Below are 15,279 nucleotides of genomic sequence, written 5' to 3'. Positions count from 1 at the left end.
TCTTTTTCTCTTATTTTTTCTTTTTCTTTTTCTTTTTTTTCCCCTTTTTATTTTTTCATTTTTTCCTTTTTCTATTTTTATTTTTTTCTCTTTTTTCCTTTTTCTATTTTTTTTTTCTCTTTTTTCCTTTTTTTCTTTTTCTCTTTTTTCTCTCTCTTTTTTTTTTTAATAGTAAAAACCATAAGGACTTATCACAGATCTGGGGTAGGTTTGAAGCCTTGGCCGAGCTGCCGTCGGCAGCGCCAGCAGAGGGGCTGGCAGGCTGAGGGGGGGGCCGGCCCGGGGGTGGTGGGGGCGGGGGGGAAGCAACAGCAGCAGAGCCGCTCGGTTCGGCGGGCCCAGCGGAGCGAAGCAGAGAGGGAGGCTCGTGGCCGGCCCGAGGGTGGGGGGTGGCGGGGGGGCAGCAGCAGCGGCGAAGCCGAGGGTGGAGGTCGGCACGCCTCTCCTCCCTCTCCTGTGGGTGGTGCAGGACATCCCCCCTGGGTGTCCTGGGGTGTTACTTCCGCAAGCAGCTCAGATCTCTGCTTTGACCTGGCCCCGCCAACTTCCGTCTTTTCCACACTCGATGGTGGGTCCGGCGGGACTTCCACATGATTTAGAGGGGCATCCCCAGAGTTTTCACCCGCAATGCGTGTTAAAAGTCAGCAACAGTTCTGCAAGGGCTGCCGCTCCTAGTGTTGACATCTGGGCCGCGGCACAGGCAACCTCCTTCTCTGCCTCCATAGCCTTTAGTGTCTCTAATACCACTCGCCACAACTCGCAGACAGTTTTCACCTCCTTTTCATCTTTTGAATCCCCCGTTATAGTCCTTTCCCACATGGTATTCCCGAACTCCTGCCATTCCGTAACAGAGAACCGCAGGGTCGTCTCTCTAAAATGTTCCCACCGTTGTCCCAGCTTAATCAGCTTAGTCAATTGCCTTCCCGTTGTCTCGATACCTCTCTTAGAGAGAATTCCAACGAGCAATGTCGCTGCAGCCCCCACTTTCATGGCTGCGCTTCCTCTGAGAGGTAGGGAGCGACCCTGACCCATGTTTGCCATGCAGCACCCTCTCAGCTGTTAATTTTCCCAATCCCCTCCTCTAGCTGCTTACCGCAGTCTTGGAGAACTCAGTCGAGCTGGACTATCTGGCGAGTAACCATCCTCTGCTACCAGATGTCGGAAAGGGAAACGGACCCGAGTAACGATGCAACCTCGATGCGAGTATAATCGTCCTCCTTTATTGCAGGTTCTCACAGAGTATATATAGGCAACTAACTACAGCATGTGCCGACAACAACTTATCATTGGTCTAGCTTCTCTGTGCACTTCTCTCTAGCTTGTTTCCTCATTATCTCTAATTCAAGGACGTGGGAAACAGCGCAAAGCCACCTGCGAATTCCTTTCCCACACACTACAGTCCTTTTTCCTGTGCACAGGACAAACGCAGGGTGTGTTCGCACTCCCGGTTCCTTCACCTGCACCCTGCAATAGCACTGTGGTGTGAAAGGGATGTTTTGGCTTTGTTCAGCTTCATGGCACCACTGACTTGTGCATCAAGGGAGCATCTGTTGCTTTGTTACCTGAATGTTTTGTACTGTAAGCCAGATAAACTACAAAACCTTACAGTCACTCTAGCCACTTACCAGTTTCCCTAAGTCGTTCCTCCTCCTATATTCCCTTTTGCATAAATACAGGATCTTCCATTGCCTGTGATGTCTCTAGGAGACACCAGGGCTGTAGAAACCTACTCCTACCATGCTGTGTTTTGATCCTTTCTAGCCAGACATTTGGTTTATGAATTTTTCTATAATTTTATACTGACCTTCCTGGACCTCTGGTCTGATAGTTCGTATGTTTTTGTGTTTCATGCTTCATACATGTGAGAATCCTTTAACATTTGATATCTTTTCCAAACCCTGCTTTAGAATCTGAACTGAAATAGTATTAGCACTTAACCTTTTCACAGAATCACAGAATCACAGAATAGTCTAGGTTGTAAGAGACCTACAAGATCACCGAGTCCAACCTCCTACCTAACGCTAACAAATCTTCCACTAAACCATATCTCTAAGCTCTACATCTAAACGTCTTTGTTGTGGTTTACCCCGGCTGGCAGCTAAACACCACACAGCCGTTCGCTCACCCTCCCCCTTCCCTCTCTGGGATGGGGGAGAGAAACGGGAAAGTGAAGCCTGTGAGTTGAGATAGAGACAGTTTATTAAGATAGAAAATAATAATGATAATAATAATAATATGTACAAACAAGTGATGCACAATGCAATTGCTCACCACCCGCTGACCGATGCCCAGCCCAACCCCGAGCAGCCGGCCCCCCACCCCGGCTAGCCACCCTCTGAACTGAGGAGAGAAGTGATGGGTACAGCCTTGTATGTTGGGTCTTTCCATGAGATCAGAGGGTAAGGGTATTGTCCGTAGGCACTCTTCCCCCTCTGCTTTATTAAAAAGCAGAGCTGCTTTAATGATCACAGAATTCCCCATGGAGAGCAGAGTGGAGAACGTCTTCTAGTGACTGCAAGAATGACTGATCTTGAGGATTGGAAGGGTGGGCAAGTAGAGGAATCTCAATTACCAGCCCTGTTCTTAAGGGGCAGCTGAAGGCCACAAAAACTGCATGCCCATTCCCTTCCACATGCACTGGGATCCCAGAGGAGTCACGGGGCAGACTTGTTAAGCTCGCAAGATGTCAGAGGTGTTGACTGTGAAGGATGTGAAAGGAAGCTGCGTTTCCAAAGGTGTTTCAAGGGTGTATTTGCACCCTGCTCCATTGCTCAGGTTGTAACACTTCAGTTTGGCGGCTGTTTGGGGTTATTCTTCCCCATAGTCAGTGTGAGCTACTGGGAGAGGCAGGCAGTAAGAGTAAAAATACTGTTGACCTGGAAAGGGGAAGAGGAGTGGAACAGAGAAAGAATAAAAACCCTACTCGGCACCCCCTGATTTAAGTTTAAAGTGATTTCAGCTCCTCTCCATGCTCCTGCATACCAAGGATTCACACTGATGCTGTACCATGAAGGTTCACTGGAACTAATTTCTGATGTTCAGACACGGCATGTTGTACTCGCTGCAGGACGTGGCTGTACCTAGCAGGAGGCAGAGTTTTCAAAGTGTGTTGTGTTGAGCCCAGAAGAAGAAAAAAATGATAAGGAAATGCCCCACCATTCAAATGCTGCTGTTACCCATGCCCAATTAAGCTGTGAGCATGTGGGGAGAAAACTTTGATTAAACTCTGGCCCCAGCCAAATGTTCATGCAGCGGTCTGATTGAATGTATTTTTTTCCCTAGGAGGCATAAAGAGGTCTCAGGAACAGCCAAAAAAACAACCAAACAAACAAAAAACCTAAAATGTATTAAATTCTCAGAGCCATTTTGGAGCCCCTGCAGCCACTTGCCTTTTGATTGGGAGTGTTATTTGCCTCCCAGGGAGCAGAGAAATCACATCACCTGGCCTGGGACAGGTGACACCGCATAGCTGTGACCCTGATGCTGGGGTCCAAGCTAAATGCATCATCTAAGGAAGGCTTGTAAAAAAGGATAAAGCCACAAGTGAATTTCAGTAGCAAAAGCAAATGGTGAATCTCGGTCTGCTTGTAGGCATCCACAAACAAAGGGCTAATTAGTTGAGTAAATGTTTCTCTGGGTAGATTTGCTACAGAGAGAGAAATGTGTGCATTCAGTATGCACAGAGGCAGCTCCAGCTGAGCCACAGGAATGCTGTCGTGCTCGTGCTCATGTGGAGCCCTGCGCGTTGCTGCAGAACCAGGGTTATGCCAGTGCCACAGACAAGGCACGCTCATTCTGGGTACGCTGTCTCTGGCCCAGCTCATTGCCCTTTTGGTTCAGTTTTGCAATTCAGAGGGAGCAGGCCTGGCCCATGCACCACAGTGGTGGTTGCTCAGGCTCTGCTGTTGCTGCAGGGGCCCTCTGCGCCTGTCATCAGTGCTGTGCGGCAGAAGCGCGTGCCCACGCGGGTCTGCTGTAGCAGTGAGGTGCTGTTGAGGAAGGAGAGCATCGTTCCCGGCCTTAGAAGTGAATTCCTGGCACAGACTGACTCTGTTATGGACTGTGCTGGTGTCTCCATCGTCACCCCACCTGCAGCCTCAGGGTGGGTGGACAAGCCCACCAAACCTCCTCGGTAGTCAGTGGTGGGGGAAGGAGCGAGCTCTCCAGGGACTGATTCATTAGCTGGGCGTTTGAGAGATAGATCACATATTGCAAGGAAATCACAGGAGCTGGTCTGAAGTTGAGACCATAAAATGGCTTCTGACACAGAAAATAAGGATGACTATTCCGAGTCCAATTAAAGGTCTCACCTACCCCTTCATCGTGTCCCTGTAAGGATGAGAACAGGGTGAGCCCCCAGTGCTACCTCCCTGGTTCACTCCCTCCAGTGATCTGTGCCTCTAGGGCTGCCTAAGCTGGCAGCAGTGCTTTAGTATTTGATAGTCCTGATGGAGATCCCTTCCATGCATCTCACCCTTTCCTGAGCCCCTTTTAGCATCCACAGTAGCCTGTCACCTGTAGTATGGAGAAGTACCTAGTTTGTTTCCAGCTGTTGCATGTTAACTGCCATTTGATAGCCCTTTCTTGTAGAAAATAAAAGCTGGCTGATCCCTATTTGCCTTCTCATCCCACTCAGGATCATTTAAACTTATCCTAGATCCCCCATCTGTTGTCTCTTCCTGGCTGAAGAGTCCTGGTCTGTGTCATTCTGGTCATCTCATGGAACCTGTCATCCAGGATCTCTTCCCTGAGTGACAGAAGCTAGCTGCAACTCATCATTTTCATTTGTGAAGTTCGGATATTTTTTTTCTTCTGTCTGCCACTTTTATCTTCATTTAATTTTCAACTGTTGTATTTTTACGATTCAGATGCCGTACTTTGTCATTCAGTGTGGTTACTAAAAATATGGTATTTTTTTGTCACAAAAGTAGGATTTTTAACCTAAAATACATGTGATTTATTATTCACACCTAATGTTCTCCTGGATACTGGCATAGTTAATTGCAACTTACTGCAACCTTTCTCACCGTATTATTAAACTGCTGCTGCGCTACTCTGGCAGTGGCTACGTTTTAGAGGAATGTGCAGCATTATCTATTTTGTGTCATTGAATGCAGAGTCTTGTAAGCACTATCCATTTTAAGTGCTGTCAAAGGACATCTACTGGACAGTGCAAGGGAGCAGAATTTTGATAAAATAATCCTGCATGTGTTATTTGACCAGTTCCTATTAAGATAGAGCCTTATTCAAGAAACACATTTTATCTCTGAAACACAGTGTATTAAAAAGAGCTAAAGAATTAAAAAGAGCAAAGAGAAGGCAGGCACTGGGGTGGAAGGGATGGTGGTTTACAGACTCACCAAGTGCTGAGGTGGGCAGGACCTCTGGATGCCATCTGGTCCAATCCCTGCCCAAGCAGGGACACCCAGAGCAGGGTGCCCAGGACCAGTCCAGGTAGATTTTGAAGATCCCAAGGAGGGAGACCCCACAGCCTCTCTGTGCCACCTGTGCCAGTGCTCTGTTGCCTGTACAGCACAGCAGTGCTTCCTGGTGGTCAAGGGGAACCTCCCATGCTCCAGTTTGTGCCCATGGCCTCTTGTCCTGGCACTGGGCACCACTGGGAAGAGCCTGGCTCCATCCTCTTTGCACCCTCCCTTCAGGCATTTCTAGACATTGGTGAGATCCTCCCCTGAGCTGCCTCTTGACCCCCTGAACAGCCCCATCTCTCTCAGCTTCTCCTCACAGGAGAGGTGCTCCAGCATCATCGTGGTGGCCCTCTGTTGGACTCTCTCCAGTGTGTCCATGTCTCTCTTTTACTGAGGGGCCTAGAACTGGACCCAGCACTGCAGGTGCAGCCTCCCCAGTAGAGGGGAAGGATCATATCTGTTGACCTGCTGGCAATGCTTTGCCTAATGCAGCCAAGAATGCTGTTACCCTTCTACTCTTCATTGCTGACTCACCTTCAACTTGGTGTCCTTGGTGTCCTGTCAACTCGACTCCTCGGTCCTTTTCTGCAGAGCTTACTGACTGAAGGAGAACTCACTGAGCTCACAGACTGATTTCTTTCTGAGACAGAAGAGCAACAGTCCCTTGCTTTGAAACTCACTGACTGGCTTGCATTGCATACAGGTGTCAGTGCCAAATCATGGGTTGCATTTTTACTAGAAAATCTGTAAAAATCTCCAGAAACTGAGAGATGGACAATAGTAATTAGCTAGTTTGGAGTGGTATTTATCGATATTTAGTTTCTCACGATTTGTTCTATTTCTACAAAGTGATGGTTTCTTCAGATATTGGACTTAATGCTGGATGTTTGTTTTCCCTGTGCAGCTGTACCTATTATAAATCAGAATTCATATACCCATATTTGTATATATGCATATGCATGTTCAATTTAGTTTCTAGCTGGGAAGAAGTGAACACATTGGAAAATCAGTGGTGCTAAATAGAGATAGGTCAAACAGGTTTGAAATTTGACGTGAAAGGATTTTAAATACTTTCATCAGTGCTGGAGCCAAGTGAATTGGTAGCTTGTCTCTGTATGAATGCTCTGATGCACTGTAACACTGAGTACAGCACTACCTGGATTAGGTTGTCTGCAAGTGGACACGATGGAGCATATTTAAGTTTTGGGAGCTTTTGTTCTAGGGGGATTCCAGTGAAAGTTGCTATGCTGACAGATACTGAAATTAAATCTTCCCATTTAGCCACAAAATAGGTCCCATATGGGAAATACAGGCTTCTTCAGTCTTCTTCAAGATGGACCGGAGATTGAATTCACCTTTTCATTTGGTCTTAATTCCTTTTGAGCTAGACTTGCACAGATGGTCATGAGCTTTTTAGTTTTAATCATGAGGTTGACTGATCCACTTAGAACTCAGTTGAAACTATAGTGTGTTTCATACGTGTCCTGGTTTCAGTTAGGACAGAGTTATTTTTCCTCCTAGTAGCTGGTAGGGTGCTATGTTTTGGATTAGGATGAGAAGAGTGCTGATAACACCCTGATGTTTTAATTGTTGCAGAGCAGTGCTTACACCAAGCCAAGGACTTTAGTGCTCCTCGCTGTCCTGCCAGCGGGCAGGCTGGGGGTACAGCAAGAGCTGGGAGGGGACAGACCCAAGACAGCTGACCCAAACTGGCCAAAGGGGTATTCCATACTATCTGATGTCATGCTGAAGAATATATAGGGGTGGCTAGCCAGGGTGGGGGGCTGGATGCTCGGGGTTGGGCTTGGCATCGGTCAGCGGGTGGTGAGCAATTGCATTGTGCATCACTTGTTTTGTACATATTATTATTATTATTTTCTATCTTAATAAACTGTCTTTATCTCAACTCACAGGCTTCACTTTCCCGTTTCTCTCCCCCATCCCAGAGAGGGAAGGGGGAGGGTGAGCGAACGGCTGTGTGGTGTTTAGCTGCCAGCCGGGTTAAACCCCAACAATACGACACACCAGAGTCATCATATGAAAATGGCTTGGGACTATTGCCAGCCCAGGCTGAATTTGATCTGGTGACCCACCCTCCATATTATATTCCCGATATCATCTATCATGTGTCTGATATTGAAATCTGGCATTTCCAGAGATACTTTAAACATACTAAACATGCTTCCAGGGTTCTGTGATTTTCCCCTAGGTTTCAGCCATTTGAAACACCAGCATACTCTCTGCTCCCTCTGAACGTGGGTGGGGATGGACTCGCCTAATAGTCAGTTAGAGAAGTGACTGCATAACTTTTAGCTAAACCATTCTGTTCTGTTTCATTTTCTATCTCCACAGGATCCAACAGCTGCATCTATTTCGGACAGAGATTGTGATATGAGAGAGGGAGAGACTGTAGCCATGAACTATAAGCCGCCCCCACTCCAAGTGAAATTAGGTGAGTCTTTGCTGATGAAGAATGAGAAGGCTGAATCTAGGGTCTGTAATATGTTGAGGTGCTAGTGGGTAATATGTTGAGGTGCTAGTGGGATCATAAGCGGATCTCGCATTTGTATGACTGAATGTGCCAGCTCAGCTCAGAAATCTCACAGAGCAGTTTATCAGTGTGATTCCACTGCTCAGGGAACTGACCTACAAACATTGAAGGACGCTTTGTCTTGGGCTGTGGTAGAGGTCTTCTTCAAAAGGAAGGCATAGCTTTTTAAACTCACAGAATTTCATCAAGCTAAGATTAAGGCTTGGCCAGAAAAAGAATGAAGATAATATAGAGGGACTCTAAAAAGAAGAGGACAGGATGACTGCAAACAAAAGGGAGAGGAACAGAGTCTTGGACCATTACCAGGAAAAGACAGAGCTGTGTTGTTGTGAGGTGGAGGGACTGTAGGTTTGTAATGGTTCACAAAGAAATGCTCATACTATTTCTGAGCAGTATTTCTGAAGTTCTGTAAGTAGCAGAATACACTGCTTCCTCACAAAGCTGATGCTTACAAGAGGGCAGCAATCCACACATTGCCATCCTGCTTCTAAAACCTGAGCTGCTGTTGTGCCATACAGACTCAAGACCCTGACAAAGGACATGTCAAAGGAATAGTGTGCTTTTTGCTTAGAGCATGGGTAAAAAATGGTCTGGAAAATTTCCAGGTAGGAGCAGAAAGCAGTCCCTAGTTGTCCTTCACATCAGAATAAATGACATTGATGGGATACTGCTAGAGCTGATTGAGGTTGACTGTGCCATGTCAGGGAAGGCTCTGAAAAAAAGTGGATGCCCAGATGTTCAGTGGCATAGCTCTGAACCCTACCCAATAAATGACAGGGAAGGTCAGCAGACAGCTAAAGTCTGAACAAGATTTGGGAAAGTGTGAGCACTGTTATGTGGTTATGAAGAGATCTTGTCAATAGGTAGGTTTAACCCAAGGACCTTCAGTACTACTTCAAACAGTGGTGTTGGCTTCATTGGTAAGAGAAGCCTTAAAGAAACACTCAGAAAAGGCTGGAAGCACTTGTGCAGTCTCAAGCCTCTGATGGAGTATATGGGAGATTGAATAATAGACAAATCTGGTTATTGCAGTGCATAAAGGAATTTTGTAGACTAGGTCCATGGACAGCAAAGTGAAAGAAAGTAGTTGAATAATGATCTTGAAAGAGTGACTAGGAAGGAAAAGACAAAGTTGTATGTGCAAATACAGCAAGATTATGTAGCAAAGTGGAAGACCTTGAACTATTGATAGAGGATATGAGCAAGTGCATTGGGACAGTAGATCTGTCCTGCAATAGCAATCATAAGTACTCTAAAACCAGCAGCTGCTTTTCAGGAAAAGGCAGAAAGCAGTGTTAATGACAGCTCAACTCACAGTTTGGTAAAAGATAATCACTGCCAGCATGCCATATGCCATCAGGTTCCTTTTTCACTACCTAAAGAGTTCTGTAATGTTATTAGAGAGGTAATTACTACTGCAGTATTTGTTTTGAATAATTTAACATCAGGAATTAGGTTGGAGAGCAATTGATACTATTATTGGTAGGTCCAAGACATTCTTGCATTTCTAGACAATAAAGATATCCTCCAGAGATTCACTGTGACAGAAAATGGTGCTATTCTATACTGGGCTTTGGTAACACATGAGGACATTATAGAAGATCTGATCATCAGAAATAGATTTGGATTCAGAGATAATAAGTTCAATTCATGCAAATTAAATGTAAAGGTAATTTAAAATAGATCTATAACAAATTTCAGTTTTATAAAGTAAGTGCATGAGCAGGGGCAGTGAATTGAGAACCCCAGGAACTACATTAGGTAGTGGTGAAGGAGAAACTGTCAGAAGAAAGGAGATTGTTAATGGACTTCAACAGTCATTTCTTTTAGAAGTTCATTAATGACAAAGGGACAAAAAGCAGGAGGGAGTTGGCTAAGAAAGGAGGGAGACATCAGTACAACAAAGACTCAAAAATACCACAGAGAAAAAGCATGAAAACTGAAATAATAGAGATGAGAAAAATATGACAGGAGCAACTCAATCTGCTGTAAATTGTAGTTTACCAACTGGAAGTGACTAAGGAAAAGGAAGCCTGATATGATTGCAAGATAAGTAATTATTAAAATGGACTAATACATAAAAATATGCCATAGTCATACCTTTGCAGTTTCCCAGCTTTTTTCCAAACATACAGATACAGCAGAATGATTAGTTCTTCTGCCAAAACTTCTGCTTTATCATGTAGGGAAAATTTTATTCCATTTGGCCACTGCTGAATGATATTATCCACCATTAAAGTGGGAAAGGTAGATATTAGAAGAGTCAGTATCACTTTTTCCAGTAGATAAAGGTGTATCATTTCTATTGTGAAAGGCCGGGGTAAGATGTTTGCAATGCAGTGTAACAATCTCATCTCTTCAGTTCCACCAATAAGAATTTAGTGTGGGCTAGGCGTAGATGAGAACTACATAAGACATAGGATTTGAAAGCCTGTAATATAACAGAAAACTAAAAGAGGTTGGCATATTGAACCTGGTAAAACCAGGATGGAGAAAGGATTTGCTTGCCATATATAAATCTTTCAGGGAGTAAATATCAGGAACAAAAAAAATAAATATTTGACGTAATAAATGGTGTAAACATTGGAAAAGTTAAGCATAAATTGTGAGGGGTATATTACATCTGGAAATTAAAGCATGCTTAACCATGAAAGCAGGGACAGGCTCAACTGGCGTCTTCTGGGAATAACAGAAAACATCCAAAACTTGTATTATGTTAGAGCTCCACAGAGTTATAGAAGAACGCAGTCTCCAGGACCTGCTAGTGCTCCTGCCTAGTGAATGCTCGGTGCTGTGCACTGTGCTTATGAAGATCATAGTTGGTGAAATCTACCTGCTTAAGAGGAATTGTCCAACAGCGCTGACAAGCATGTTCCTGCCCAGGCTCCAGAGAAAAGTCTGCTCAAAAACCTCCTCTCCCTGTGGATACAGTGTGCCTCTTTAATTAGGTGAACATATATCTAGCAGTATTTGGATTGACTCTCTACTCTTAGCCATACTCTGATGAGTGCTAGGTTACCTGGGCCAAGACGAGACTGATGGTATTGTCTGCAGCCAGTGTAACATGCTTTTAATCCACATCAATCAGCTCCTGCTGCTGTCGTTCTTAAAATCTGCCTGACCTTTGCAATTTTCAAGCAGCTTAATGTCTCACATCTCCCAGCTCTGGCTCCTTTTCTTCCAACTCAATCTTTAGTCTCTTCTGCATTAAACTCATCAGGATTTGGATTGCTTTTTAATCCCTTTAAGCCTAGACAAAGTTAAGGTAGTACATAAATGTTTAATAGCTTACCTGGCAGAGACATTGTTGGGAATGGTAGTGACTAGGGTTTTAATCCTATTGCAAGTTTTCTGTATGGATAGTGGCATTTTTCACTGTTAAATCAGAATCAATTGTTCAAATATCAAATGCTCTGATGGAAGGTTGATAAATGTCATTTTATACTCTGTGAAGATTCATATATAAACGTCATATGTGCTTGCTGGAAGCTTGGTTTAAATGAGCTCAATTAAATACCAACCCAGCATGCATACAAGTTTTGCTTCCAGAGCCCACAGTGATTGAAGGTGACAGAAAGTGTGCTGTGCTGCATGCTCCAAACTCAGATTTATCCTGCTGCTTGAATGTCCTTTCTATGGTTGTTTTTCTGCTTCATAAGTAAATACATGGCATTACCACATGTTTGTTTGGGGGTCAGTTAGATACAAGAAAATCTTCACAGGTGCCTTTTATTTCTAGTACGTTCCTAAAGATTACACCTGGTTTGTAAGTGGAATAGTAAAGTATTTAGCTTGTTGCTGGTACCACATCTAAAAAGAGACAAACTTCACATCAAGGGAAAGTAACTTCTCCTGCTTCATGTAATTCATCATCTTAAGACTTACAGATATTCTATTCATATTAATTATGGATTTCTTACTTTCCTAATACTCCCACCTTGTCTTTCTCTTGAAATTTCAGGACTCAGCCATGCTTCTTTCTTGCCTGCAAATCACTTGATAAGGAGGCTCCCGACAGCACTGGGGGGGTTGGGTGTCCATTAGAGCTGGAAGATGTCTCCAGCACATCCTTCTTAGGAGGCATATCCAGATGGAGCACATACTACAAGCCTTTGGAAAACAGAAGAGAGTTGTGATAAGGAGAGGAAGGAACAGAATAATCCCTAAATATAAATCTCAGGGGCTCCATATCCACTGGAAGGTAACAGATCCCCACGAGATCCCCACAAGATGACATATTATTTTAATGAAGTTTATGGCATCTGTTTTTCTATTTTGCATTTTTAATTTCACTTCTTTGCACTGAAATACCCATCCAGACAGTCTGTCTGTCTTACCTAGCAGTCAGTGACGTGACAGTTTATGTTAAAACAAAATAAGCAGTGTGGCAATGGCTTGCAGCACAGGCTACAGTGGTGATGAGGGACTGTGGCAGTGGCATCTTTATCAACACATCCACCACGCCAGGAGCTTGGCAGTAAATCCCCCACATCCCTCTCTGCAAGATGAGCATATGAGAGAGAGGCAGACAGACAGAGCGACTCATAGCAGCATCCCTCTGAGACCTGCTTCCTTTTCTTACTCAGTGTCAGTGACTAGCATGCAGGCTGGCTTCAACACAGGCTTTCATGCAATCTCAACTACTGTAGAGGGAAGGAAAACTGCAGTGTCCAAGGCATGACACCTGGCCAGTACACTTAATGTGCTGGAGGGAGATATTCCACCCCAGAAGGGGCTCGCTGACTGTAACTGGCTTCAGGCAAGCAAAGTAACAAGGGCTGATGATGGGTATCAAAAATCAAGCTGCCATTAGGGAGTTTCGATTGTTTTGTGGAAAATTAGAGAGGCTCTCCATGGATGTGGGTTCTTGAAAAAAGATAAAACTCCATTTATGAAAATGCATGCTTTATGGGCTATATTCAGAAGAGGCTCAAATGTTGCAGCCAATACCTTTCTTCCCAGCCTTTTGACCTCCTAATTATTCTCTGTGGGCTCTTTCTTCTAGACACCCATGTGTTGGGTCTGTCTGGGATGGAGTCACCTTTCCCTGCAGCAGCCCACACAGTTCTGCACTCATAGCTGGAACAGCACTGGTATCACTCCAGTGTTGTGTCTATTGCTGCATAGTGCTGGCACAACATCAGAACTCCTTCCAGGCCCCCAAGAGCTAGCAGGCTGGGGGTGGGCAATTGATGGGGAGGGGACATCACCAGGGCAGCTGACCTAAACCGACCAAAGGGACATTCCATAACACCTGATGTCACACTCAGCAATAAAAGGGGGGCTCTCGTGGGGGAGGGTCTCTCCTGAACAACCAGTACGCGTTTTGAGGCCCTGCTTCCCGGGACGTGGCCGAACATCGCTCGTTGATGGGAAGTAGAGAATAACTTTTTTTTTTTCTTTCTCTCTGTGCTTCCGCGCGGCCTTGTTGTTTCTTTTGTTTCTCTTTCTCCCCATTCCCCTTTCCTTTAATTAAATCATTCTCATCTCAAACCTCGAGCTCTTTGTGTTGTCTTATCTCCCCCTTCCTCTTTGAGGAGGGGAGGAGTGAGAGAGCGGTTGTGGTGGAGCTCGGCTGCCCACTCGAGTAAAACCATCACAACCCATCATGGATGCAGTGCACCTGATGTCAGAAGTTCCTTGCTGTCTTTAGTTTAGCTAGGTTCTGGAGCAGTTTCTTAACTGCTTCTTTATAAAGTTGCCAGTCAGCTAATGGGGAAAGGTGGGTATTTTTGGAGGGCTCTGGTGGGATCTTGTCTGCTTAGATGTAAGCACCTTCTCTCCTTGAACTAGGTAGAGAAATATGGCACTACTTTTGGAAGATTGCTCAGTGGGGTGCCTAACTGTATGTGATCAGCAAATGTCTAATCCAGCACACTGGATCCCACCTTAGGACTGAGTGAGCTACATGCAGATGAAGTCCCAAAAGGAAGCCTATTTCATATTTATGCTGGCTTGAAAACATTTGTGTTTTTTATTTTAGATTTTGTTTGCAAAGCTTCTTGTAAAAAGTGACCTGAATTGCAAATGTAGCAGATAATTTTCCCACTTTCCTAGCTACAGTTTTGTTCCTCTCCCAGCTTAGATCTCATGCTGGTATTTATCTAAGTACCAAAAAAACCACAGTGGCTGGTACTAGTCAGCCCCATAAGGAGAAGCACATGTCACAAAGTTGCCTTTAATGTAAGTTGCTGTTGCTCAATTATATAATCTGCCAGCCTAACCAGAAACTTCCCTTGCTTCAAGAGGTAGGAAGCTGTCCTACAGCTACCAGAGCAGAGCTATTTCATGAATTAATAGGGTACTAACACTTTGCTGGGGCCAGCTGTGTTGTAGGATGTTGCTTTTTTTCTCCAGGAGACACTGCACAGATCATTCTTAGAGCAGGTCAGCCACAGTCCTGTTACTGTGGGGGAGGAAATTATGCTCTCCTGTAGCCTGGACCTATTGATAGGGTGAGCATAAAAGCATCTTGAATCATCCCAGCCTGGCCTTTTGGCTTTCTGTATGACAAGAAGGAGATGAGAGCAGCCGAGCAACCATAGGGAGGGCCTGAGTCAAGCAGGGTGAGGTGAAGGAATGAGGAAAAGCTGTGCTCTGACACATAACCATAGTGCTCTCCCTCCAAGGAGAGATGAGATCTCAGATTAGACCACCAAGGCTTTCTGTCTGCTTCTGTTTCTCTCTGTATCAGTCCCACCTCTCCATGGTGTTTTTTATTTAAAAAAAAAAAAAAAAAGTGCTGAAGTTAAAAAAAAAAAAACGTATTTAAAGGATACATCAAATGTCCTGAAAGATACAAGAATTTATGAGTAAAATTTTCACTTTTTTGCTCTATTATACATACCATACAGAATATGCTATATACCTGTAGTGGGTTTATGTGGCAAGGTTTTGGTAGCAGGGGGCCATAGGGGTGGCTTCTGTGAGAAGGATCTAGAAGCTGCCCCATGTTTGGTAAGGGCCCCACTGCTGACCAGAACTGAGCCAATAAGTGATGTTGTTTGCGCTTCTGTGAGAGCAGATTTAAGACAGGAAAAAAAAACACTGCGCCACACAGCAGCTGGGAGAGTGAGAGGAGTGAGGAACAGCCTTGCAGGCGCCAAGGTCAGCGAAGAAGGAGGAGGAGAGGTGCTCCAGGCGCCAGAGCAGAAGTCCCCTGTGGCCTGTGGTGAGGACCATGGTGAAGCAGGATGTCCCCCTGCAGCCCATGGAGTACCACGGTGGAGCAGGGTTCCACGCTGCAGCCTGTGGGGGAGACCACGGTGGAGCAGGTGGCCCTGCACCGACGGAGACTGCGGC

At 45.0% G+C, this 15,279-nt stretch overlaps 1 protein-coding gene across 3 annotated transcripts in view; it reads left to right on the top strand.

Moving 5' to 3' along the window:
* The window catches only part of LOC118158713 (protein FAM219A), a 136,779-nt gene that overhangs the window by 78,501 nt on the left and 42,999 nt on the right, over positions 1-15,279 (top strand). For all 3 annotated transcript variants that reach the window (XM_035313398.1, XM_035313396.1, XM_035313399.1), the window contains exon 2: positions 7,779-7,878. In XM_035313398.1, coding sequence (XP_035169289.1) covers positions 7,779-7,878 — 100 coding nt within the window. The remainder of the gene's footprint in view (positions 1-7,778; positions 7,879-15,279) is intronic.

This window comes from Oxyura jamaicensis, assembly GCF_011077185.1.
Source record: "Oxyura jamaicensis isolate SHBP4307 breed ruddy duck chromosome Z unlocalized genomic scaffold, BPBGC_Ojam_1.0 oxyZ_random_OJ71910, whole genome shotgun sequence".
Taxonomy (NCBI): Eukaryota; Metazoa; Chordata; class Aves; order Anseriformes; family Anatidae; genus Oxyura; species Oxyura jamaicensis.
This window is presented reverse-complemented; position numbering and strand designations above follow the sequence as displayed.